The 27,940-nt window shown below is 36.3% G+C and overlaps 3 protein-coding genes across 3 annotated transcripts; all 3 read right to left on the bottom strand.

Annotated features, from left to right (window-relative positions):
* Positions 1 to 1,281: 1,281 nt before the first annotated feature.
* LOC141815631 (protein SMALL AUXIN UP-REGULATED RNA 12-like) lies at positions 1,282 to 2,063 on the bottom strand. The gene has a single exon (XM_074703580.1). The coding sequence runs from the start codon at positions 2,039 to 2,041 to the stop codon at positions 1,547 to 1,549; it is 495 nt and encodes a 164-aa protein (XP_074559681.1). The 5' UTR covers positions 2,042 to 2,063; the 3' UTR covers positions 1,282 to 1,546.
* Positions 2,064 to 6,565: 4,502 nt separating this feature from the next.
* Positions 6,566 to 12,125, bottom strand: LOC141815512 (uncharacterized). The gene is made up of 3 exons (XM_074703457.1): positions 11,926 to 12,125; positions 7,176 to 7,297; positions 6,566 to 7,070 (listed from the first exon to the last, which is right to left on the bottom strand). The coding sequence occupies exons 1-3, from the start codon at positions 12,059 to 12,061 to the stop codon at positions 6,738 to 6,740; spliced, it is 591 nt and encodes a 196-aa protein (XP_074559558.1). The 5' UTR covers positions 12,062 to 12,125; the 3' UTR covers positions 6,566 to 6,737.
* An 11,291-nt stretch (positions 12,126 to 23,416) lies between these two features.
* LOC141815044 (uncharacterized) lies at positions 23,417 to 24,936 on the bottom strand. The gene is made up of 4 exons (XM_074703006.1): positions 24,725 to 24,936; positions 24,430 to 24,615; positions 24,199 to 24,349; positions 23,417 to 24,116 (listed from the first exon to the last, which is right to left on the bottom strand). Exons 1-4 carry the CDS (start codon positions 24,776 to 24,778, stop codon positions 23,590 to 23,592), a joined length of 918 nt encoding a protein of 305 aa, XP_074559107.1. The 5' UTR covers positions 24,779 to 24,936; the 3' UTR covers positions 23,417 to 23,589.
* Between the last annotated feature and the right edge of the window lie 3,004 nt (positions 24,937 to 27,940).

Consider the following 27,940-nt stretch of genomic DNA (forward strand, 5'->3'; position numbering starts at 1 on the left):
CGGGCCGAGCAAAACTTACCACATCAAGGGTGGATCCGGGACCAGGTTGCTGGATGGAGAGAACTTGTCACCTCCATCCGGTCCGACCTTGCAACAGCCACGATCTCCGCCGACGGCGGAATGACGTGGGTGAGAGTTCAAGCTCCCCGAGACCGCATCCACACGCTTCCAACACCTATAAATCTCACCTCCTCCCATTAGTAGTCCATCAAGAAAGCAAGAGGTCCAGTGAGCAACGATGGGGCAAGGAACAGAGGAGAAACTCAGGCCTGAGCCGAAGGTGAAGATCCAGGTCGCGCTCTTGCTGCTGCAGCTACTACAACTACGTATCAAGTGATTATAAATCGTTCTTCCTTTGGACTCTCAACTAAATCATGTGAAGGAAAAGGGAGAGATTTTCTTCTTCTACAGGCGCAAGGTCAACAAGGATGAAACCCAGAGTCCGTACGACGTGCAGAGACTCTACGTCGTGCCACGGCCGGAATCCGGCGAGTGGTCGGTCGATGGAGGAGAAACTGTCGGGTTCAGGCAGCAAAACAAGAAAGACGGTGACAACGGTGGTGAGGACGAGCAAGGGACTATAGCAGAGAGCTCTGTTCGATCTTATTAATTGAAACAGAGCAAAAAGGTACGATCAGTCTGTTCGAAGAGCTGCCGTTGCTCCGCTTGATAGTGGTAGGGAAGACCCCCAACTGCTCGGATCTGCTGCGCATGGTAGGCGAGCGACACGGTGGTCACCAAGCCTCTTCTCGGAGGCAGTCGGGCGCCCTGCTTTCGTTTGTTCCCAACCCTCTTCGTAGTGGCCGTTGGCTCCTCTTCTGCGTGCACGAGAGCTCGGCGGCGAATCCAAACAAATGGCGTACCAGCTGTGTGTCAACTTGTGTAAATATAAGAAAGACTTCTTTGTTTGATCTTCCTCTGCATCATCATCATTCTATTTCTATGTTGAGAAATCAGAAATGTTTATTTCAATTTTCAATGGGCGCGACAGGAACCCCGAGAATCTGAAACTGGGACAGGATGTTACTGACAAAAAAGGAATGAAGACAAGGTGATCAAGGGGACCATCAACTCACCATTGACTCGCCTTTCAAATCTGCGCCTATACTTCTTTCAATTCACGTCACTGGTAATCGAAGCGATGGAGTCGCTTGAATTACGGTGCTGAATGGACAAGCAACCACCGATCTTGGAGATCAGGAGATGTTGTAATCGTAGAGCATGAAGAACAAGTCAAAAAAGGATCTTTTACAGAAAGCACAATGGACAAATACTGCAGATGATTCGGAGAGAAAACAACGATCTTGAAGAAAGCATCCATTTAGAAATTGACTTATAAACCAGCAGTAAAAACTTAATTTTTAACGAGGAAGAAGAAGGGGAGGTTTTACTCAAAAAGGGACTCGTATTCCGCTTGAATCACTCTGTTAAGGATCTCGTGGATGGATCTTCCACTCCGCGCATCGTTTCTTCCGCCATCTTTTTAGCAGTTTCGCTGTGTGTACAAGGAAATGGAATCGTACGAAGGGAAAGAGGGAATCACCGATCAAGCCCTAGTTTTTGGGAGCAATGGCGAGAGGGCATCGGAGGTGGCAGCGCCCCTGCAGGCCGAAGCGGCGTCGCCGGCGGCGAAAAGGGCGAGGAAAGCGTCGAGGCCGAGCTTGGCGAAGCGGGCCTTGTCGCGGCCGAGCGCGTCGAGGACCCAGCAGAAGAATACCGGGTCGCAGGGGATCGCGAGGCCGCCTGCCGGCTGGAAGCCGTACTCCTCCTCCGCCCTCTCGAGCAGCGCGGCGAAGACGGGGAGGTTGAGGAACCGCGCCGGCACCGAGAACCTGCGCCGATCGGGACCAACGTACACGGCTACGGATCCTCCTCCTCCTCCTCCGCCAGCGCCGCCGGGGATGGAGGGCCAGCGGCGGAGGCTGAGCGCCCGCCACCGCCGCATCACTTGCTTCAGCTGCACGATCCGACGGAGTCGATCAAACTTGTCGATGGCAGAGGGCATGGTGTTTCTCGTCCGTCGAGCGTCAACAGCATGCATCAGCACGGAACATGCTTGTCGATTTGCCATGGAAAAGAGCAAGCGAGAAGAGACACTTGCAGGTCTCTGTCTTCCGCAATATAAGGGACAAAAAGGACCCCACCATTTTTCCAACTCTTTGGAAAAATATTATTTTGGCCCCTGAAGTTTATCATTTCTTAAAATTATTTTTTTGAAATTTCAAAAATGCTAAAATAAAAATGTTGTTGGGATATAATATGAGTACAAATTTAAAGGTCCTAGGACATAGTTGAGTTGGTTACGACGGGACAGATTTATTGAAGTAGATAAGGGTCGAATCTCGATGAGGTCGAGGTAATGTCCGCTTCCATCGTGGTCAACTCTAATTTTTCGATTTACTTCTCTCTAGATGATCGTAGGATTGAACGTGTGGAGCCGTTAGGGAGACGGATTCCATCTTTGACTGAAGAGTAAAAATTTAAAGGGCATTCAAACCTATTTTCATTCCAAAAATTTCTTAATTTTAGCATATTATTCTAATGCATAATAATTTTAATTAAAATTATTATTACGAGGATAATTTTGGTAAAAAATATTGCTTCCATGGTCAAAACCTATAAAGTTAGTTAAAACTAAGTTAATATTAATTAAAATTATTTTTAACTTCATTTAAATTGTTTTAATTAATTAAAATTGGTCTCACATTATAATAACTTTATCAAACTATTTTAATATTAGTTAAAACTATTCCGATTTAATTATTCATTGTTAGATCAAAATTATTAATTTGATAGCAGTTTTATAAAAATCGTTTTAATTTATAATAATTTTAGTTAAATTTGACTACAAATACCTAAATATTGGTCTTGAAGTCAGTAAAAATTATTCTGATAATGTTAAATAATTTTGATAAAAAATGTTATAATGTGTAATAATTTTGATAAAAATTACTACAATTTATAATAATTTTAATCAAAAATTTAAAATATGAAGTAATTTAATCAAAAACATCATGATAATTTTGATTAAAATTATTGCAAATTATAGTAATATGACTAAAACTACTTTAGTCCAAATTGTTTTAATATTAGTTAAAATTATTTTAAATTAATTAAAATTACTCCTCCTTGATAAAAAATATTTATAATAATGTTATAACAACTTTGATTTAAAATATTATAGATTATAGCAGTTTTATCATAATTGTCATAATTTATAATAAATATGGCCAAAATTACTACAATATAGAGGAAGTTGATCAAAATTATTATACCACATGTAGCCAAACCTATTGTATTGTAGCAATTTGACCCAAACTATTTAATGTTGGTTAAAATTGTTTTAACATTAGTTAAAATTATTTCATCATTGATTATAATAGTTTTAAATTGATTAAAATTGCTATAATTTTTATCAACATTATTACAATGTATATAATTTTGATCAAAATTATTATAATTTTGATCAATCTAAGGCAAAACTATTAAAATATTATGCTATTTTTAAAAAAAAATTGTTATAAGATGTAATAATTTGGGTCAAAATTGTTATAATAGTATTGGCTTAAGGTGAACCAAACGTTCAAGAGAAAATTTGGTGTTCGATTTGATAAGAGTTTAAAACTCGACACGCCCCCCCCCCCCCCCCCCCCCCCCCCCCCCCCCCCCGGCTCCCGTGCCACCGAGCACGACCGTGTCAGCCAATCTTCTGCTAGCACTAGTTAGGAGTGCAGAGCAATCATGTCTCAATGCATAGTCCAAATCTATACAGCCCAAGACTACGATAACATACTCTTTCCATTAAGAAAAATTAGAATTAGTTAGAGTGGGGATGTTATTAAGACTAGGAGTTACTGATTGCACTAAAATAATAAAAGAGGAAAAATAATGTAGGCTCATAATTTAATTAATGGCAAGAATATATATATTAAGTATAGATAATAAAACATACAAATAAAGCATCTAAATGAGCTTTTTATAAGATACCAAATACAATATTGTATTTTACTCTTTAGACTAAAATATAATTTGTCAGCAATACTCTTTAAAATTCAAACTTTAGTTAACTACATAATGAGTCTTCTTTTGGGCCGACCTATTATACACATAATTCGACACTTTATATGAATTATATATTAGTCCATAACTTACATCAACCTTAATCAATTACGCAATATGTCTTCCTTTGGGTCGACATATTTTGTCAACGATCTAAACAAAATAAATTTGGTCTATGCCTTCGAGGTTTTCGAGAAGGAAAAGATTCATAGTGCATCGGGTGTGTGCGTGCGTGTGGATCCTTGGATTAGTCACCTCTGCGGAGGTGGATACCAAGTAAAATAAACCGGGTTAGCGTTGATCTCTTTCTTTCTCTTTTATATTTTTGCTTCCGCTAATCTCTGTGCAGAGAAAGATCAAGAAAAATCGAGAAACGCTATTCACCCCCCTCTAGCTATTCAACTGATCCTAACAGAGTCGACTGGAAGGGGAATCCAACCAACTGGAAAGCTGTCAATTGCGAAGATGGCGAATTGGCGGTCTACGTGGAGTTGTCTGGAAGGAGAATCCAGGCGACTGGAAGGCCTTATAAAAGCACGTCGAACAGAGGGTTCGTAATATCAATTCAAGCTATTCAAGAGTGAGCCGACGACACCCTGAGCAAGAAGGAACACCCGAGCAACCGTCGTAACGCTGGAGTCGCGTCGAAAAGAGCTTCTTCTTCAACTCCGGGCTTGATAACGATTTAATTTTTGTATTGTTTAATTAAGATAAAGTTTTTATCGTATTGGCTTTTTGTAATCGTTACAACTCTTTTCCGGAAGGAAAAGAGTTCAATAGTGGATTGTCCATCGTAAACGATTAAAGATCCTAAGCCTTGGAGTAGCAGTCTTTGGCTATGAACCAAGTAAAAACAAAGTTGTCTTTCTGTGTGCTTGTCTTAATTTCTGCTCTTACTATTTCCGCTGCATATTACTTTGTTTTATGAACGAGCACGGTTGACAAGTTTTCAAAATCAGGGAAAAATCGCTAAAAGATAGCGTTATTCACCCCCCTCTAGCATTTATTCGATCCTACAAATTCAATATATATTCTCTAATGTATACTCATGTGTCAACTCGATATCCCATATCCATGACTTGTGCGATCAAGGCATCCAGTTGACCTACATGCTAGTCTCAACGCATTAATATCGTCCCTGAATATTAATACATGACTAGGAATGATTAAGAGTAGTATTCTCTACATCATCTCACTATCGACTCAAACAATCGATATGATGTAGATTAGAACTAACTACCCAAGGACATTATTATACTTAGTTATTTGGCACAAACATAAAGTAAGTATAATAACCAAAAACTCTTGCCTTTATTAATTATATAATATGATACAAAAGTCCCTAGTCAATCATCACGTAATTGACTCTAGGACTATTACTAGCAGGTGACGGGCGACGAGCAACGGGCAGGCTTGAGGATAGGGACGCAAATTTTTTAATTAGTTTTTTAATTTAATTTTTTAATTAAAATTTTAGTTAATTAAATCAATCAAGCCCTAGATATAGTTAAAGATAAACTAAATAGATCAGCTCAATAAAAATATCTCAAAAAAATTTTAAAATAATAAATTTTTTAAAAATATTATCCAAATTTATATATTTATTTATATATATCACCATTAATAATAATATTATTATTATTATTATATATTTTATTAGTTAACCGATGATTGATATTATTTTCCACACTAAATTATATATTAAAATCTCCAAACAAATAAAATTTTAATCTAAGATTGAATCAAAGTTATATTGTATTCCCTATAATTTGATAAATTATGTGATTACTTGATAATCACATAATCATAGTCAAGATCATACATGATAATATTGAATCAAATACACCGTTAATTTTTGATAGGTTTTGACAATATTGAAAAAGAAAATCTTTTGAAGGTTTTGGATGAGATTTGATGAGTTTAATCGACTGGTACTATTTTGATTTATCAGAAAAGTAAAGTAGACGCAATTAATTAAGGTTAAGGTGGCAGTGTTGATTGCTTGCGGTTGCAGGTCGTTTTCTTTGCTGAAGCCTAAAGCGAGCTCACCCCACCCAATGCAATGGACACTCCGCAGTGAGCTCGCAGGCCACACCACGTACGCCATTCATTATTCATTATTCATTACTACTTCAGCCACCGTTTACCACAACCGAAAGCGATGGATTGGACCATGAAACCTCCCTCTCCACCCCGTCGGCTGAGTGGGAAGGCAGCAGGGCAGCTAATAATTTTATGTACTACTGTTGTTGTTTTTGTCACCAACTTCGCCTGTTTTCTTTCTTCTAGGTAGGCCTTCACTTTTTGGTGGTGGTCTTGACTACCAAAGAACTCTACAAAGTGAACGTCGTCGTCGTCGAAGGCCTCTTCGTAGAAATCCTATTCGAAAAGAGGAGGCTGGCTGCTTTAAAAAAGGCGAACTTACTTCAGCATTCAAAACTCAAAAGGATAGAGGTTGAATAACTTTGCACATGGAGTCATCGTAAAAGTAATTGAATGAAGTGCGTGGTCGGTTCCACCATGAGTTGAGACAACAAACATCAGTTACAACAAGCAAAGTCCCCAAGGCAAAATCATCAATTACCTTGTGATAAAACACAGCATAGCTTGATAGTTCCCAATGATATTGTGGCAGAGTGCAAGGAAAGAAATAAATCTCACATATCCACCTAATCGAATTAGGCTTCCTTATCAGGGATAAGGAGGTAGTCAAAAAATGGTTGCGCTTGGGGCGCAAGAGCTTTGACATCTGAGAGCTTGGCTATTTCAAAGTCATCGAACTGGAAGGCTGGGGCACATGTGCAACCCACCAGAGAATAATGCAGCTCGGGATCTCTTGTCGAGCCCCTGACAAGGAGACTGCCGTCCGTGGCAAACGAGGAGACATCCAGTGTAGGGAACGAACCAAACCAGACATGTGGTGGCACGGTGTACTGGGGGCGGTGACCAGCATCTAGGTCCGAGCCAAGTACTGTGAGTTCGATCTGCCCATCATCGTGTAGCTCGAAGACCTGATCGATAAACATGTAGAAGATAAGTTTTAATGGTAGGTTTGAGCCATGTAGCATATTCAAGTTCTTTTGGAAGAGAGAAATTGAAGCATTTAGATCACTAACTGTGAGAGGTTCTCCAGAGTAGAAATGCCAGGTTTCAGCACAAGGGATGCGGTGGAGATGTGAGACACTCCCTGCTGGAAGCAAGAAATAAATCGAAGTACTCACAGGTCGATCAACCTTGTCTGCAGAAAACGCAATTAGAAGCTAATTAGTAGAAAGAAAATAACAAAAAAAAAGGTGGTGCTATTATAAGCATAAGCAATCAGTCTAGTTTGTGTAGAACCTTAAGTTTACCAAGTTTTGCTGTCAATCTCAGAACTGCAGAAACTAATAACTATTTTAAATTGATTGTAAAGATAAACACACTTTTTTGGACTAAGAACAGGTTGCTGTAAGATTGTCATCGGAGATGGAGAATGCCAGAAAAAAAACAGTCAGCTAATAATAGTAATGCAGCAATTCAGTCAATATCTAACTATTTGACAACTATGTATAAGCAGGATGCTGAACTTTTTATCTCAAAATTTTTTTCAACAGATGGCAATCAAAGTGCGATGCATAAACAGACAATTCAAACAAAAGCAAGCCCAATATTTAGCTCAAAATGGAAGTGCAGTATGCCACTATCCTCATTGTCGACAATAAAACAAATTCTAAAAGAATAATGATCAATATAACTGAGAAAGGAACATAACGCATTTAATTTTACTTAACAGGCAAATGTTTTAATTAATAGGTATTTCATCAATGGCAAAAATGCAAATATCATTCAACAGTAATGTTGAGGATCAAATTGGTAAATGTACCAAATTTGAAAGTGTAAATGTAAAAAAGAAAAATAACACTAATATAAATCAAGGTTGATGATAACTATCTAGAAAAAAAATTAATAATTTACCCATTACATTACAACATGGTATTAGAGTGAGAAGAATGTGATCAATGAGCTCTTCATGTGATTTCTAGTTGCAATTCCTCTCTCTCTCTCTCTCTCTCTCTCTCTCACTCACACACACACACACATTCTGTCAGTTGGACTGGGATACCAACAGGATGAGCATCAAAGCCAAGATCATAGCTACTTCGCCGATTCCCTTCCACAGCTAAAGCCTAGACATCTCCTGAGGATCTCAACACTAGCCAATTTGATAATGCATCCCTCCATTGCATCCACAATGCCATTGGCTTCACATGATAACAGTAATTTCAATATTTTGAAAATTTTGTTCTCCAGATTTGCAGAAACCTGTTCTATTCTCCTAAATCTGCAATTTGATCTACTAAAGAGTCAGTTCGTCCTCATCTTCCAGATCTGTAATTTTTTTCATTCCTGCTGCTGAAACTGCTCCTTGCACCTATGGTGTTTCCATGGTGCACCAAGCAAGCCGACATGTCTTCTTCTCCAAATGCTTCTCTTCTAACTCCTTTGTACTATTCTATCGCTACTTCCATCCATCAACCTGGTGGGGTAATTCTTCTTCACGAGTAGAAAATTTGTGGGTTCTCTTAGGTGGCTTCTGACAGACTGAACTTTTCCTAATCTTCTTCACTTCAAGCAGATTTGGTTTCCCAATCTATTCTTTGAGCATCGTATGACAGATTTTAGTGCCACTACAACCAAGTTCTTGGTATAGAGCAGACTGTTCCCAACACAAGGTCCAGAATCAGTTTTGTTCTTGTTTTAAATAGAGTGCAAATTTTTAATCTGGATTTTAAATATGGATCCAGAATCAATTTTGGTCTCATTTTAAATATTGAGCAGATTTTTAATCTGGATTTTAAATATGGGTTCAGCTAAGGATATTTTTTCATGATGGGATTCTTGGTAGGAAGCCCTTCACTACTAGGTTCAACATTAATGTATCAGTGAGTATCAATGTTTTTTCAAGTGGTAGACTTCACAAAATATATCATCCTTGGTTATTTACGGAGGTAACTATTGCTGGCATGGCAAATGACCAGACCATTTGCATTTGCATTCTAGATTGAGGAGCTTTTGAGCAAATATTTGGTAATATCTTCCTTTTTTGATCTTAAGACCATATTGCAATCTATTCATGCTTCTCTAACAGATGGTTGACTAATTTGTGCAAGGTGTTGGTCAAGTTATACCTATACTTTGTTATCCCTTTCTTTAGAAAGTTTTTCTATATACCTAAATTTTTTATGGATTTATTTTCTGATAGCAAACTTACCATGTTGCTCAATTGTTTAGTGACTTTTCCTATTGGTTCTGTTTCTATTTTGGATTTGTTGACTAGAAGAGTATTTGGAAGATAGGAAGGATTATATCATTTGATTTTGACTGCGCATTCATAAGCTCTAGTAGTTGATCCCTTTCCACTTCAGATCCATAGTCTAGCTTCTGTAGTTTAAAAGAAAGTCCCTTGTTATCTAATCTTCATAATCTTAAATGTGAGCTTCGTTATTTGACGAACATATTCGATTTTCATTTCCTCCTAATATCCACAAATGTCCTTGTACACCTTTTCAATATTTTATTATGATATTTAGACTCCAAGTTGTTGCTGTTGGAATCTTGGTTTTTATCTTTGTTAGCTTTATCAATGACTTCAGAATGACATGACTTATTAGGAAAAAAAATGTTATTACCTCTTTTCTATTTTCTTTTTCTTCTATGCTAAAATTAGAATTCAATTTGGAGTTATATTAAAGTCCTGACAAATGCTAATGCCAAGGAATATTTTTTTTTATACCATTCAAAGCTTTCTCTACTTAGGGTATTCTTAATCTATTGTCAAGTCCTCATCATTGTTTATAAGAGGAAAAATAAACCTATAATTATGAGAACACATATACTATTTCTTTATATGATAGTTTTGCTTAAGTTATGGAATAATGTAATTTCACTACATGCCACCTAATAAAATGTTGTCAAATTCCCTTTATAATTTTTTCCCTCGTGATGTCATTTAATTACTACCATGCATGTTTGGGTGCAACTGCTTTATTCATCTTTTGTCTCCTAGTAGAGACATTTTATTCAATTTGACAAGTGCATTTTTCATAGTTTTCCTTAAAGCTCCATGTCATAACCATTACCATTTTGAAGGATCCTTAAGAATTTTACGATATCTTAAAAATGCTTCAGGTAAGGATCCTCTATACCTTGACCATAGCCATGCTTGTGGAGCATATATATGCAAATTGGAAAAGCTCATCCACAAATGGAAGGCACACATCAAGATATTTGTATTCTTCTTGGAGGCAACTATGGCTGAGTAGAGTGCAGAGGTAAGTATAGAGCTATGACTCTTGCTACATGAGAGTTTATCTAGCTCAAATAGCTAATTATTGAGCTAAGCAATGTTCTTAGTGTGTTGTGAAATTATATTGTGATAATCAAGCTATATGCATATTGCTTCTAATCCCAACTTTCATAAGGATAGGATGTAATGAGATTAATTGTCATTTCATCTAGGAAAAGTTGTGTTGCAAGGAAATCATCACACCTAGCATTAGTTCAAATGACCAACCAGCATATTTTCTCACTAAATTTTTGAGAGGTCCAAGAATTGACCATATTTGAAGAATTTACAAGATTTTTGAAGCAGCTTGAAGAGATTATTGAGGACCAAATTGTATATAGAATAGAAAGCTCAACTATAGCCATCCTGTCCTGAAGAGTGTAAATGTAAAGTGTAAATGCAAATAAAATAATAATAATAGTAATATACTGAGGTAGAGGATACTGTCTAAGGAAAATACCCCTGTTAAAAGAACTCCAATTTTCTAGATCTTACTTCTCAGCTTAAAATTCTACCCTAAGGGGGTCCTATTTGTACCTTAACTTAGTTTTCCAAGCAATTAGGTATGCATGTTAGTTCCAGTTCCACCTTCAGCACCTTTCCCAAATTTTTGTTAATGTTCGCACTTGGCAGAGCTTTATGGTTGGAAAACTGAGATAAGCTCACGTAATTTGAACCTCTCTTTTGTCTTATGAAATACATAGGACAGCATTTGTGCTCAAGAGCATTTGCAACAGTTTTATAACAGAGAAAAGAGCACTTGTTTTCATAAAAGACTACACATATTTATCCCACAAATATATTTTTTTAAAAATCAAAGAAAAAATTCTGCTGCAATTCTAAATTTAGAGAGCTGGTAATTCAGATATAGCAACAAGTCCTACACCAAGAAAACACGAACAATTGAGGAAAGCTATAGAACCCCATCATACGGCATTTTTAGAAAACAGAAGAAAGCAATAGAGAGCTGATAATTGTTCTTCGAATATAAAAAAATGCGTGTGTGTTATTCAAACAAAATAACTTACATATTTGTTATTCAAGTATAAAAACCCTTCAAAAACAAATTTTTTTTGCAGGAATTCTAATCTTAGAGAGCTGATAACTCAGAAATAGCAACAGGCTCTGTATCAAGAAAGCAGGAGAAATTGAGAAAAGACTACTGAACCTCGTCATACAAACGTTCTTAATAAACAAGAAAGAACGAGGAAAACAGCTGATAAGCAAAGCACTATTCTTGTGACGACAGTAAATCATATGGCTTTGTGGAGTGCTTACATCTACCGCTGAAGCCCGAAAACAGAGACAACAGAACAGAAAATTAACTGATACAAACAAGAGAACCGTCAAACGAAAACAAAATCAAAAGGATAGCTTTTAGCACTTGACAACTTCCACAAGATGTAGCACGAAAAAAAAGACGGGAAAAAAAAACACTGGGATTCCCGAGTGCAATGGAAATGATTAACATGGAAGAGCATAGAAGCGAAGAAATGACTCCAATCATGTAAGAGAAAAGGGGAGATTGAAGAAAAGCTCACATTGAGGGGGCAGCAGCGATTTGGAGAGGGTGACGGAGAAGTCCCTGAAGGTCTCGGTGTAGAAGCCTCCCTCGGGGTGGATCTTGAGGTCCAATATCTCCACCAACTCAGAGGCCTTCTTGGCAAGCGATGCCATCGCCGGATCTCCCAGAGTCGTGGACGAGCGGTAAAGACCCGATGGAGATTTACAACACTCGAGAAGGGCGGCGCACCACGGCAAAGCAAAGAAATATATTACAGCAAAAATTTAAAGAGCGCCCCCCCAAATTATTAAAATTATAAAAATGATGTATTAAGTCAAAACACACTTAACTATATATTTTTTTATTTTTGTCCCCAGGACCATGGTGTCGCGTTAGGACATCCAGGTTGTGATTCAAGTACCCGTGATTCGATCCCCAACTACGATATATTTGTAGGAATTTTCTTTCAAATGAGGATCGTAATCAAAGACTGCTGGACGTTTGGGTTGACCGCTGCGTGCGCTTCCCGATTTACCCCTGGTGGCCGGTGGAAAATTTCCGTGGGACCGGATCGATCATTCCAGAGATTGAGTCCATGAGACTAACTGGGATTATCAATTTTTTATATCAAAGATATTTTTATTTTAGTGACTAATTAATAATTGGATAAAAAAATACTCCTTTTCATTTTATTTTTACTACTCAAACTATTTTTATTTTAAGTGTTATTAGTGTGATGATTCATAACTATTACCACTGTAAATATGATCAATTTTGATTAATACATTATATATACTATATTATAATAGTTTATGAACCATTATTACTGTTCTACTTTTAATCAATTGATATTATATTATTATATTATAATAATTATAATTATAATTATTACAATGTAAATATTTCATCGCTAATCAATATTTATTAAATTATATTATATTTTTGAGAATAAAAATAGAGCGGAATGTTATTTTAGAATTTTGAATTTAAATTAAAAAAAATATGCTTTCAATAGAAAGATACCCTTTTGATTTTTATCCTTAATAATTTACTACAACATATTAATTTTTTTGCCCTTTTATATTAAAAATATATTTATTAACTTGATATAAAATTCAAATTTATTAAAATCATTTTAACTTAGCCTAAATTATTTTAAAATTATATAGTAGCTAATAAAAAACCACTTAAATTATTTAAATAACTATTTAGTAATTACTATAATAATTTTGATTAAATTATTAAAGAGTTTTTATATAAATATGATTTTAAAAATATTTTTAATTTAATTAAGTATAAAGTATTTTAATATATTATAGTAGAACTATTTTGTAGCTATTATACATTATTCATGGTTAATCATGAATAAAGAATTAAAGATATTTTTTTTAAAAAAAATAACTTTTAGCAATTAATTAAGAGAGCCTTTTTTTATTTTATCCAATATGTTATGATTCAATAGAAGAATTTGTTCCCACCTTAGGATTAATCTGTTTAAAGTGAATATCTAATAAAACATAGTATAATTTATCTATTAAACGATTTAATTAGCCACTAAAAAATAAAAAAAAAATGCAATTTACTCTTCAATCTTCGCACAATCACATATTTACGCTTTTGACTTCACATCCTGCCAAGAATTGAGACAAAGGCCAACGGTGACAATGATGTGGTTTCACAATGTTTGGAAAGAAATAGTCTTTTGTGAAAATGTAAAAGAAAACAACTCTTTTGTGGCAAAATGAAATTTCTGATACTTTTTACTAATCCTAATCAGCATTCACCTTATTATTAGAGTTAATTTCATAATGCCCCAAAATCTAGTTGTATTTTAAAAATACACCATGTTTCATATCGATGTCATCTCTCATGTCCTCATGTGTAGTTGTGTTAGCTGTTAGGTTGTTTGGTTATCTATTCAAGTTTATTAACGATAACCTTATTTGATTTAGGTTATGATCAATTCTCAGATAATACAACATCATTACCACATCAGCAAACGAGTTATAAATTTGAAATGCGATTACTTTGATAGTCTAAGATTTTTTATAATTTTTAAAATTTTTTTCCATGATTATCTTTTAATTTTAAAACTGAATTAATTGAAATGTACTATAAATTAATTAATCCAATAAATTTTAATTTAAATATTTATAAATTTAAAAAAGATAATTTATTTTAAATTTTAAAAAATAAAATTAATAAATTATATTTATTAATGTAATGAATTATTTTATTAAAATAATTCTTTTAATAAATTATTTTATTAAAATTATATAAATTTATTTTAAATTTTAAAAACATAAAATTAATAAATTATATTTATTAATTATTTTATTAAAATAATTATTAAAAATTTATTTTATTAAAATAATTATTAAAAATTTATTTTATTAAAATATATAAATTTATTTTAAATTTTAAAAAATTCTAAATAAATTATATTTATTTTGTAATATTATGATCATTAATATTATTAATTTAAGTTAATTTATTATAAAAATAATTTAAATTAAAAATAATATAGTAAATATTAAATTAGTTACGTTATATTCTCTCTAAATAAATAAATTGACTCAAATAATATTAGATTATATTTTATATCCATAATCATATAATTAAAGTTATGCATGATAACTTGATATTTATTAAAATATTAGAAGATACTGGGCAAAATTAAACAAAAGAGGTCTAAAGTATTTTTTTCAAAAAAAAAAATTATCAAACTACTTTTTTTCATATCAAATATACCGATATCTTTATTTTAATACTATTATAGTAAACATGAAATAACTATTATAACATATAATAACTACATTTATTTTAATACTATTATAGCTAGCGACTATAAAATAATTATTATAATATATAATAATAGATCTAAAAATAACCGATATAATATATAAAATAAATAAATTAAACTTAATTAAAAAATATTTATATAAAATAATTTCATATCAATTTGTTTATTAACTTATCAAAATTGCTCATTACAACAATCTAACTAATTAATAACTACTACGATTTTTTATGACAAATAATGTTATCATATTAAAATAATTTAAATAAAATTGAAATAACTTTAATAAAATTGAAATAATTTTTAAAAAATTGAAATAATTTTTTAAAAATAATAGAATTTTTAATATAAAATTATTTTTATTAAATTAATTTTTTTTACACGTTATGATAACTAACTATTCTATAGCACTACATGTACTATAGTAACTATATACCTTATAGCAACACACAGTAACCACTATAATAATATTAAAATAAAAATATATTTAATATAAAATATAATAAAGTATTATTTTATTATAAATTAAAAATCAGAACAGTATTCCAAATTTTATAAATCATCAAAAGAGTTCTTTTAAAAAAAAAAAAAAAATCAAATGAGTATCCTCTCATAATTTTATCTCAAAAATATCCTTCATCCAATGCCATTGTAGAAACTACTAAATAGCTATTAACGTATAGGAGTTATCCAGTAACTGCTATAAACAGTGACGGAGCTACAGGGGGGCGCCTGGGGGCGGTCGCCCCCCTGACCCCTGTGTAAAATACCGAGAGGGAGTAATATAATGGGTTATAAGGCTTAATGGGCTTCAAATCAGACCCGATCTGTTAAGGAATATTCTCCTATGATTTCCTTCACACGCCTGCCCCCCGACCTTTCGCCTTCGCTGTGTTCTCTGCTCTTCATTAGCCGCTGACGCTGCAAGGTGGAGTTGTCGACGGCCGACGCGATTCTGAAACTGAGGAGCGCCGGAGACCGGAGTTGAGTAGTGGGAGATTGGTCTTCGCCGCCGCCGGAAAAGGGACTCGGATCGTAGCGTGGGGGTGGCTCTAGCAGCGTCGCAGCGAGATCCGGAAGACCGGAAGGAGTTGCCAGCGCCTGCGCCACTGTCAATTTATTATTTATCTGGTCTGTTTTGATAAATTGTTGTCTGTTTCTTTTCTTTTCTGCTGATTGACTTGAGTTGCCAACCATATAAACTTTAAAATTATGTTTCTTAGTTACTGTAAAATAATTTCTACTTTCCTGCTTCAACATAGCTTGAACTGATGGATGAAATATTTTATTCTTCTGAAAATGATTCGTCAGAGGCTTTTCATCCTTTTATTGAACATGCTTGAAATTGGTAGTAGGTGAATTAATACTGCTAGTCCTGCCTTATTATTCACAACTATTTGCTATTGTTGATAATTGATAAAATATTATTTTCCCTGCAACCCAAAAGTCTCAAATCAAGATGTCAATTTGCTATCGTGCTGTATCAGCATCGTGGGACATCATATGCCTGTGACTTGAGTTGTGTTGATAATATATTGCCTAGCATATATGTCATTTATAACTCTGGTGTAGCCTGCGGTTCATTGGTTTGCAAGTGACTATCAACCCACATTCCATCAACTTCTAACTCAACATCATTTTGTGGCCATACCACCAGTTGACTGTTGACCTCATCTATTTTAAACTTTAGTAGTGTTACTTGTGTTACTATGATCTATGTATTCAGTTTTATTTTTGATAAATTATAAAAATTTGTTGATATTTTTACTCTAATATTTTATTAAACTTTTATTATTTTTTAATTTATAGGGACGTGATGAGCAATAGAAAGATTGATTCTTATTTCAAAAAAAGAAATCTTAATGGGGAGACAAATATTAATTCTTCTACACATGTTGATGGTAATACGGTGATTGCTGATAAATGTGGTGAACTGTTGAATAATCAAGATGACCAAGTTAATCAATCTGATTCTCCTCCAAAGAAGTGTCCGAGGGTAGATAATGCATCACTTGATGATTCTCAAATTGAACGAGATCCTGGTAAACGTCAAATGATATGGAAATATTCAATGGAAAAAAGAGATGAAATTCGACGATTATATTTGAGAGTTGGTCCTTATCAAGTTGCTCATCCTGTATTCAAGGGTAAAGGTAGAAAGTTTTTAACTTCTTGGTATGAATCATTTAAGGATTGGCTAGAATATTCTCCTACAGAAAATGCAGCATTTTATCTTCCGTGCTTCCTTTTTTCTAACCCAGATTCGATAAGTACATTTGTTATCGGTGGATTCAAGTCTTAGAAAAAAGTAAATGCTGGAAATGATTGTGCTTTTTTGTCTCATGTGGGAAAGACACCTAACTCTTTGCACAGGGTGGTTGTTGGCAAATGTCATGATTTGATGAATTCATTGCAGCATATAGATATGAATATGGATCGGCAGTCTCAAGAGTTAGTTGTGAAGAATCGATTAAGACTTAAAGTTTCAATTGAAGTTGCCAAATTATGTGCATTTCAAAAAAAAATGATAATCCCAGTAGCCACATCTCTGGGGGTGGTCGGTCCGGTCCCACGGAAGTTTCCCACCGGCCACCAGGGTAAATCAGGAAGCGCATACGGTGGTCAATCCAGATGCCCAGCATCCTTTGATTGCGTTCCCCATTTGGAGGAAAATTCTTGCAAATACGCCGTAGTTGGGGATCGAACCGCGGGTCCCTAGGTTATAACCTGGATGTCCTACCGTTGCACCATTGCCCCGGGGACAAAAACTGTAGTGGGTAAACTTTTTATAGTGACCGACCCCACCACCAAAACGATCCCATATCGGAAAACCCCCTAAAAGATTTTTTGGAGGCACGGTACCACTAGGTTGATAAGAGCATACTGCCGAAACAGCACTTTAGCCGAGCTAACACATGAATCGCACAGCACCTTGAAAAGCCCTAAACTAGGTGTCACGATAGGGCTTCAAATTAGAATTTATAGATTTTATCGAAAACCCACGATAAATACAAACAAATGCAGTATAGGGGCCTCGAGTCGTATTTTTCCAAGGGCTAGTAGAAAGTTGAATGAATTGAGCTTATGGTGTCGTTCTTTTTGGGTTTTCCGAATAAAAATGGGGGTTTTGTGTTTTTAATGAAATGTAAATTAAAATGCACTAAATTAGTGAAATGCAATTGAAACCAAAAATTATTTCCTAATCAAAGCCCAAACCTAAATGCTAAAATCGAATAAATCAAAACAAATAGACATCCTAAATGCAAGAAGTGAGAATCCTAACCTAAATGCAAACTAGGAAATTTCATGCAATTGGTGCAAGCAAAATGAAACCAATCAATTCAATTTAGTGAACTTGATGGCTAAATTCTAAAATGCATTAGGGACTCTTAACCTAGCTAAACTAAAGTTGATACATTCTCAAGAGGTTGGCTCGGAAAATGGTTCAACATGGCACAAACAAAAATGAATTGAAACAAAACCTATTCTTATCAAGCATGGACCTTAGAGTTTCAAATCCTAACTAATATGGTAGTAAATTAGGAAGAAACATCTATATAAACTACACTTAACTAATCAAATGTATTGAGCTTTAGAAACTTGAATTCCTACAGCTAATAAACCGGCAAAAACCTCAATCCTTTGGCACAGAACAGTGCCTTCACAATTCAGATTCCGGTTTCTTTTTGCAAACAAGCTAAAAATTGGAAACTTGACAAACTATGGCTAGATTAGAATTCAAAGAAACATTAAGTTCCGATTAAGTAAACCAAATCCATAGATGTTGCTAAGGAAAAACAATGAACAAAGCTGGAATCTGAAAAACAGGAACAAAATTTCAGAAATGCAGTAATGAAAAAAAAACAATGCATCCAATCTTCCCCTCTCCTTCAATTCTCCTCAGCTCGGTGTCAACAAGCTCTTGGAGCCCTTGGAAGCATTGAAGACGGTCGCTTGTGTGTCTTGCTCGCTGCCAGCACCTCGAAACGCCCGGAAAAACCCTCTCCGAACGAAACCGACGCTGTGCAGACGAGTTTCAGCTGGCAAAAACCGAGTTCCTCTTTCTTCGTGCTCCGATGGTGTTGCTGTTGATCCAAATGTGTTCCGCAATCCTAGGAGAACCCCTCCATGAATCGCGGCCTCGTATTGTGCAGCTAGTCGCCGGAAAACCAAGAAAACAGGGTGGCGCCGCCGGTAGAACCCCTTGCCGTCGCACGCCGTCCGGTCGCCGATTTATACCCAATCAACCGGATTGAAGCTTCTCAAGGATGGAGGATTGCAACGGAAATGGAAAAATTGGAAGGAGCTGGCCCGATTGATACGTCGCGGGGCAGGGAACGCTCGCGGGAACGAAGGTGAACAGTGACGGCCAGCCGAACTGTTCATTCCCTAAAGTTTTGATTAAATACCGTGATTAATCTGAAAATCTGGGCCTTTGATTTTGAATCCGACGGTGGAGCTTGATCTTGGGTTTAGGGCAGCCTAGGGCTTCCAAAAAATTGTAAAATTTTGACCAAGCTCGATCTAAGTCATGTCCTCCGTGTTGGCGCGATCGGTTTGGCAATCTTGACTTGAGTTGACCACGGTTGAGCTCGAGTTTGATCCGATTTAATCCTAAAATCAATAAAAATCAAATTAATGCCAAAAATTGCCATAAAATCATGAAAATTAGAATCAAACCTCAAATTATGCAATATGGGACAAATATGGTTAAATCGATTCAATAAATGATCATTTTCATGTAAAATTCCAAGAATAAATCGATTTAAAATTAATAAAATCCCAATTCATCAGCACCTCAGTCAACAAATTATGTGCATTTCAAGGTATTACATTCAGAGGTCATGATGAGAGTATTGATTCATATAATAGAGGTAACTTTTTGGAGATTATAAAGCATACGGCTGCCTTTAATGATGATGTTGCTTCTGTTGTTCTTGAAAATGCTCCTCAAAATGTAACTTATACTTCTCCTGCAATTCAGAAAGAGATATTGTCCCTCTATGAAAGCAAAATTCAAAGATTTATACGTTCTAAGATTGGTGATGAAAAATACTGTCTCATTGTGGATGAATCTCGAGATGAATCTGCTAGGGAACAAATGTGCATTATTTTCAGATTTGTTGACAGACGGGAAAGATTTTTTGACATTGTTCATGTAAAAGATACTAAAGCTTTGACATTGAAGAAAGAAATATGTAAGGTTCTCGCTCATCATAATCTTAGTACATAGAATATTCGAGGACAAGGATATGATGATGCTAGTAACATGTGTGGGGAGTGGAAAAGCTTTGTTTTTGGATGAATGTCATTATGCATATTATATTCATTGTTTTGCTCATAGGCTACAATTAGTTTTGGTGGCAACAACTAAAAGTCTCATACCTATTGACAGGGGCTTTGACAGTTGAACCTTTAATGTGTTTAGATTAAACCCTTAAGGTTACTGATTAATAGGTTTTAGGGTTAATGGGTTGTTGATCTATTGGATTCTAAACCAACCCGATAAGCCGATAAGGAAACTTAGAAATTGCGAGTCTGCCTTCGTTGGGTCTCGATCGCGCCTCCGTCTTCTTCGTGTCTTCGTCGGGCGCGGCGGCAACAACTTCAGCTTGTATTGCCGGTGATCTGCAAGGTGGCTGAGGACGCCGGTGAGTGAAGGGTGGATTGGGCAGTGCCGGTAACAGGGTCAATCGGCGGTAGTGGCTGAAGGGCAGACCGGAAGAGTCGAAGAGAAGAAGTAAATCGGGTGAGTTTCAGCCGAATATGTAAGTTTGTACTTAAGTCCTTGATATGTATCTTTGGGCAATTCTTTTATTCAAATGAGTATATCGTTTTCATTATATGGCTCCCCAAATATGAAATCCTTTCCGCCCCTGCCTATTGAGAACTTCTTTTCCTATGTAACTTTGATTATTAATTTAGTTTCTTCTTCGAAACTGTTGGGTTGCAAGGGTGCAAACAGTTCTAAAACACATGGGAAAGATCATGGGTTTAAAAGGATGAAAGTATCTCCATTGGTATGAGGCCTTTTGGGTAGAGCCCAAGAGCAAAACCATGAGGGCTTAGGCCCAAAGTGGACAATATCATGCCATTGTGGAGATACAGACATCCTTTTGACCCTACAATTGGTATCAGAGCGAGGCCGCTTTTCACCGGACTAACCGCCGGATGAGCCATGATCTAGATTTAACCATGTGGGAACCCTCGGGAAAAAAAACAAAGGAAGTAAGGGAGGCTCGGACCATGAGGGACATGACAGTCGGACCATGAGGGACATGACAGCCGGACCATGAGAAATGGTAGTCGGACCATGAGAAATGGTGCTTTTCCAAGGGTATGTGGGAAAGACTTTGATTATTAATTTAGGGCTTAGGCCCAAAGTTCAATATCATGCCATTTGGAGATACAGACATCCTTTTAGACCCTACAAACGTCATGATCAATTGCAAGTTGCTAGAGCATTTTAAATTGAGGAATTGATTGTTAGTGGTGAGCTTGAAACAGGAAGGGGAAAGAATCAGATTGGAAGTATTCAACGTCCAGGTGACACACGTTGGAGTTCTCATTTAAAATCTCTACACAGTCTATTTGAAATGTTTGATCCAGTTGTTCAGGTGTTGGAAGACATAGGAGAAGAAAAATGTTATGTATCATCAAGATCATCAGCTAGAGGAGCTTGTGAGGTAATGATGTCTTTTGAGTTTATATTCATCTTGCATTTTATGATAGAATTATTGGGAAGAGCAGACGAGCTATGCAGATTGCTACAGCAGAAATCTCAAGATATCTTGAATGCTACTGAGTTAGTAGCAAATACCAAAGAAAACCTTGAAAATTTTCGAGAAAAAGGTTGGAATGAGTTGTTAGAAAATGTGAAGAAATTCTGTGAGAAGCATGATGTGAATGTCCCTGACATGAATGATCGACGATTGTCGAGTAAAGGTCGTCCACGAAAAGCTGATTCAGTTACATCAGAGCATTATTATCGGGTTGAAATTTTTATTGGCACAATAGACTGTATATTACAAGAGATGAAGATCCGATTCAATGAAGAGATGATGGAATTACTCAAGCTCAGTTCAGCACTTCATCCGAAAAATGGCTATGAATCATTCGATATTCATGAAATTTGCCGATTAGCTGAAAAGTTCTATCTAGAAGATTTTACAAATCAAGAAAGAACGCGTTTGAGATATCAATTGGAGCTTTTTGAAATAGAAATTCAGAAAAATGTGAACTTTAAGGATATCTCAACTATTTCTGAATTATGCCAGGTATGTTTTTTTATATAAAAAATAATATTTTTTTATTGAAGGTTAGTCATTGCTAACTAATATGCACATAATTTTGTATCAGGTCTTATCGAAGACAGGAAAATCAGAAAGTTATTCTCTTCTTGACAAATTGATTCGACTTATTTTGACTCTACCAGTTTCTACTGCAACATCAGAGCGTGCATTTTCTGCAATGAAAATTGTGAAGAATAGGTTGCGGAACAAAATGGAAGATGATTTCTTATCAAGTTCTTTGATAATGTATATTGAGAAAGATATTGCTCGCAGTTTTGATGTCAATTCTGTCATAGATAAATTTGAGTCTATGAAAAAGCGAAGAGCGCAACTTAGATTGCGTTGAATGTAACTTATTTCTTAGTTAATTCAAAATTTATTTTATTAGTGTGACAATGCGATGTTAAAAATGGCCCCCCCCCTCGGCAAAAATCCTGGCTTCCGCCCCTGGTTACGCTGTATACAAGCTACTGAGTAGTTATTACAATCTATAGAAGATACCCAGTAGCTACTACAATATATTTAAGATGAGTTTAGGATTTAAGGTTATAGCAGTTACATATAATTCTATAATTATTTTAAAATAATTTTGATCAAATTATTAAATATTATTTTAATATAATAGTGTTTAAAGATTATAAATTCTAAAGTTACATTGAATACGCTGTAATAGTTGTTGAATAACTTTTATACGTTATAGCAGCTATCGAGCAGCTTCTATACGTTGTGACAACTACTTAATAGCTTTTACACTGTATAAATTCTAAATTACTCTAAATACTTTGTAATGTTACTAGATAGTTTTCACACATAATAGCTACCGAGTAGTTTCTACACAGTGTAACAACTACTCATCACTAGCAACCCTAAACTTTAAATCATAAATTCACTTTAAATATATTGTAATAACTACTAAGTAATTTTTAAATATTTTAATAGTTACTTAATAACTTTTATATAATGTAAATTCTAAACTCATTTTTAAATATATTATAACAACTATTGAATAATTTCTACATATTATAATAGCTACTAAATAATTTCTACATGGTACAAATCTTAAATCTTAAATTCACTCTAAATTCTTTATAATAACTATTGAATAACTTCTACACATTATAATAACAACTACTCGAGAACTTTTACCCATTAAAAATTACTTAATAACTTCTACAATAGTAGTTACAACAGATAAAATCATGAGAAGAATGCTCATTTAACTTCAGTAGCTTTAATAACAATTACAATAGCATTGGATCTAAAAAAAATTTTCGAAATAAAATCACGAGAGAAATGCTCATTTGATTTTTTTTAATACCTATATGAGATGCCCTTTTAATTTTTATCCTTAAAAAATAATTTTTATTAAATTCTAAAACCCTAAATTTTGAAGAGGCATTTGTTATTTTGCCTTTTTTTATCAAGTAAAATTTCATCATTTAGATTAATAATGTTATCGCCTTATCAAAACAGGTTCTTTTGCTTACGGGCGTTACACACTTCTTCACACTTCTTGTTCGACGCCGTGCTCTCGTACACACAAAAGAGGAGCCAGCGGCCACAGCAAACAGGGTCGAGGACAAACAAAAGTGAAGAGACCGGACACGAGTCAGTCCCAGGTGCCTCTAAGGAGAGGCTTGTTGCCGACCGTGTCGCCAACCAGCCGCAGCAGATCCGAGCAGTTGGGGTCTGCCTCGCTCTCCGTCTTCAGCTCCAAACCCAGCTCCTCCTCCACATCGTCCGACGCCGCCATCAGCAGCAGCTCGCACCCTTCATAGTTCAGGAAGTCCGGCGGGTCCGCCGGCACGAACCGCCGATTCCCCATCCGTCCCTGGAGGTGCGCCGGGTACGACGCGCGACGCTTCCTCGGAAGCCCTCCGAAGCCGTCGGACGCCCGCCCTCGGCCGTCGCCTTGTTCCGGGTTCTTGATCTGGATGAGGTAGGAGGCCTCGCGCTCGAGGTTGAACGCCTCCAGCGAGTCATTCTCGGCCTCTCCCGGCGGGAACTCGAGCTTGTAGACCAGGTGGGTGTGCATCTGCCGCCGGGACTCGTGTCGAAGAATCCGGTACACGCCTTCTGCCAGGGCGCGCGCCGGAGGCTTGCGGCGGTGGCCGCGAGTTGCTGTCTCGTATTCCTCTGCGTTATTGAGGAGGCAGCCATGAACGCCCTCAGGGAGTCAAGGTGTTCTATGAAATGCAGAAGAGACAAATCCGGTTACCTTCTTTAAGAGCCTCCTTGATCTCTTCCTTTTTGGTCGTAACAAGCTCCACAAAACCCCAGAAAGGCCGGCCTCGCTTCTCTGGATCCGGTAAGCTCTTCTTCCCCATCACAACTAAGCGGAGCAACGGCTGCAGTTCGATGTTCACTTCCTAACAATCGATCAACAGAAACCAAACACATATCAATTTATGCTCTTATCTCAATTTGATTCGATAGAAACCGAACAAACTTCTCTGCCATAGCTGCCTTCCTTTGGCTCGCCATCGTCGTCAGATCTGGTACCACCTTCCTTGCCCGAATCCGATGACTGCTTATCCGGCCGCAACACGACGTAGAATCTCTGCACGTCATCTGGGCTCCGGGCTTCCTCCTTGTTGACCTTGGGCCTGTAGAAGAAGAAAACCTCTCCTCTTTCCTACGCACGATCGAGTCATGTCCAGCGCAAAGGAAGAACCATTAATCAGCAAGAGAAAACCTCGAGTTGAAGTGGATGAGGAGGAGCTAGCATTAGCAAGAGCGCTAACCTGGATCTCCACCTTCGGCTCAGGCTTGGTCTTCTCCTCCATCCCTTGCCCCATCGTTACTCACTGGATCTGATACTCATTTGACGGATTGCGGATGGGAGTAGCTGAGATTTATAGGCGGTGGCAGGGCGTGGATGAGACATCGGGGATCGACGAGCGGCGGCGGTGCAGCACGATCCTGATCTGGAGAGTGATCGAGACACGTCTCGGTCCTCCGTCTGTGGAAGACACGTTTGCAGCATGATCCTAATTTGGGCTGTGGGCCTGTTGGTAGAAGAATGAAGGAAATAAAAGTTTATGCAAGAAGATAAATGAGATATTGAAGAATTATTTTAATTTTTTTTTATATTTAATCACGTAGAAAGATTATATATTTATAAGTTTATTAGATAAATGATAATCACTATTAAATACATCGAATCTAGATCATTTTACTTTGTTAACTTTCCACTTCATCTATTTTATCTCCACTAATTCTTATATTATTAATATCAACTTTCCACCTCATCCATATCGCTATTACATCATTTCTATCCATAATTAAGTTTATTTTTCAACACCCCCTCTTAAACTTAATTTTGTGACTCCAAGTAGATTCCGCATTCTAATGAAATCTTCAAACTTTAGTGGCTTGGTAAAGATGTCAGCAACTTGATCTTTAGTCTTCACATAGACTAACTCCACATCTTTGTTCTTCACATGTTTGCGAATAGAATAAAAGTGAACATCAATATGCTTACTTCTTTGATGATATACTGGATTCTTCCCCAATGCAATTGCCGATTTATTATCAATGCAAATTTGAGTTGCTTTATTTTGTTCAAATTTTATCTCCTTTAGTAAACTTCTTAGCCATATAGCATGACTAACACATGAGGATGCCGCAACGTACTCTGCTTCACAAGTGGAAAGAGTAACAATAGGTTGTTTCTTTGACATCCAAGAAAATGTCGTATCTCCAACGAAAAATGCAAAGCCGGAAGTGCTTCTCTGATCATCATAGTCTCCACCCCAATCACTATCTGAATATCCAACAAGTTGATAATTGTTAGAGTGAGAATAAAATAATCCGTGATTTAGAGTACCACGGACGTAACGAAGGATTCGCTTGGCCGCCTTCCAATGAGTCTCTTTAGGCTCCTTCATGAACCTACTCACAAGACCGACTCCATATAATATATCCGATCGAATACAAGTTAAGTACCGCAAACTTCCCACCAAACTTTTGAAAAGTGTGGGATCAACTGTCATTCCTTCGTCACTCTTGGATAGCTTTGTTCCGCAGTCCACCAGTGTGTTAATTGGATTACAATCATCCATTCTAAATCTTTTGAAGACCTTCTTTGCATATTGTTCTTGAGTCATAAATATGCCATCAACTCCTTATTTCACATCCAAGCCGAGAAATTAGGACATAAGCCCCATATCAGTCATATCAAACGCTTTTGCCATAACTTCCTTAAAAGCTTTTATCATTTGAGGTGAACTTCCTGTCAAAATAAGATCATCTACATATAATGATACCAATAAGATATTATCATTATCTGCTCTTACATAAAGAGCATGCTCATAAGGGCATTGCATAAAATCATTTTCTTTGAAGTATGCATCAATTCTTGAATTCCATGCTCTCGGTGCTTGCTTCAAGCCATAGAGAGCTTTCTTCAACTTCAACACCTTTCTTTCTTGCTCTCTCTTGATGTAGTCAGCCAGTTGTTTAACATAGACTTCTTCTTCTAAGTAGTCATTAAGAAATGTCGATTTGACATCAAGCTGAAATATTTTCCACTTTAGTTGAGCGGCTAAAGAGATTATCAACCTTATAGTCTCCATTCGGGCAACGGGAGCAAACACTTCTTCGTAGTCAATGCTGACCTTTTGTTTGTAACCTTTTGCCACAAGTCACACTTTGTACTTTTCTATTTCTCCTTGAGCATTTTTCTTCACTTTATAAACTCACTTCACACCAATGGGTTTGTGGCCATCGGGCAAAGTAGTAAGATGTCAAGTTTCATTCTTCTCAATTGCCTTTATTTTTTTCATCCATGGCTTTCTTCCATTTGCTATCTTTAATAGTTTCTTCAAAAAATACAATCTCTTCATTAGCATAAAGACAAATGAGATTAAGTGGAGTTGTCACCTCATATAATTCTTGAAGACTCCTTGTCTTTTGTGGTGGAGGATCTTCTTCATCCGAGGATGATGAAGAGGTAGGCGACCGTGGTGGACTTGGTTCTTTCTCCTTCACTTGCTCTTTTTCTTGAATCACCATATTCGTGTTCCAATTCCAAGCACCATCTTCTTGAAATTCAACATCTCTACTTATGATAACCATTTTGCTCACTGAATTAGAGAGTTTGTAAGCCTTCGATCTTGCATCATAGCCAATGAAAATGCAAGGTATGCTTTTATCATCAAGCTTCGTTCTTCTTTGATCCGGGATGTGTGCATAGGCAATACATCCGAAAATCTTCAAATGAGATACACAGGGCTTGTATCCGGCCCATGCTTCTTGAGGTGTAACTCCTTCTAGATTCCTTGTAGGACATCTATTTAGCAAATACACTGCACAGTTTACCGCTTCGGCTCAAAATTCTTTAGGCACTTTTTTTGTTTTTAGCATACTTTGAACCATATCAAGAATAGTTCGATTCTTCCTTTCAAAAATCTCATTTTGTTGAGGGGAGTAAGGTGCGGTTAAAGGCCTCCAAATTCCATGATTTTTACAGAATTTTTTAAATTATTTTGATGTGAATTCACCACCATGATCTGACCGTATCACCTTAATAGTATAGCCGGATTGATTTTCTACTAATCCTTTGAATTCCTTGAACTTCTCAAAAGCATCATCTTTATTCATCAAAAGATAGACCCAAGTTTTCTTGTTGAAATCATCAATAAAGGTTAGAAAATATCGACGACCTCCAAAGGAGGCTGGAGTGATTGGCCCACATATGTCTATATGAATGAGTTCAAGAGGCTTCCTTGTGTTGGGTTGCAAGGGTGCAAACATAGTCTCACATCTAAAGTACATGAAAAAGATCATGGGGTTAAAAGGATAGAAAGTATCTCCATTGGAATGAAGCCTTTTAGGGAGAGCCCAAGAACAAAGCCATGAGGGCTTAGGTCCAAAGTGGACAATATCATACCATTGTGGAGATATTTTGATTCCATCGGTACTAACAAGTGGTATCAGAGCGAGACCGCTCTTCACCG

Source organism: Curcuma longa, chromosome 21 (genome assembly GCF_044706935.1).
Source record: "Curcuma longa cultivar G26 ecotype Majalengka, Jawa Barat chromosome 21, ITB_CL_G26_1.1, whole genome shotgun sequence".
NCBI lineage: Eukaryota > Viridiplantae > Streptophyta > Magnoliopsida > Zingiberales > Zingiberaceae > Curcuma > Curcuma longa.

Coding starts and splice junctions, on each gene's coding strand:
- LOC141815044 (XM_074703006.1), bottom strand. CDS start 24,778: ATGGGGCAAGGGATGGAGGAGAAGACCAAGCCTGAGCCGAAGGTGGAG. Junction 24,616..24,724: donor AGCCGAAGGTGGAGATCCAG/GTTAGCGCTCTT, acceptor GATCGTGCGTAG/GAAAGAGGAGAGGTTTTCTT. Junction 24,117..24,198: donor CAAGGAGGCTCTTAAAGAAG/GTAACCGGATTT, acceptor TCAATAACGCAG/AGGAATACGAGACAGCAACT.
- LOC141815512 (XM_074703457.1), bottom strand. CDS start 12,061: ATGGCATCGCTTGCCAAGAAGGCCTCTGAGTTGGTGGAGATATTGGAC. Junction 7,298..11,925: donor ATCGCTGCTGCCCCCTCAAT/GTGAGCTTTTCT, acceptor CGTTTTCTGCAG/ACAAGGTTGATCGACCTGTG. Junction 7,071..7,175: donor ACTCTGGAGAACCTCTCACA/GTTAGTGATCTA, acceptor TTTATCGATCAG/GTCTTCGAGCTACACGATGA.
- LOC141815631 (XM_074703580.1), bottom strand. CDS start 2,041: ATGCATGCTGTTGACGCTCGACGGACGAGAAACACCATGCCCTCTGCC.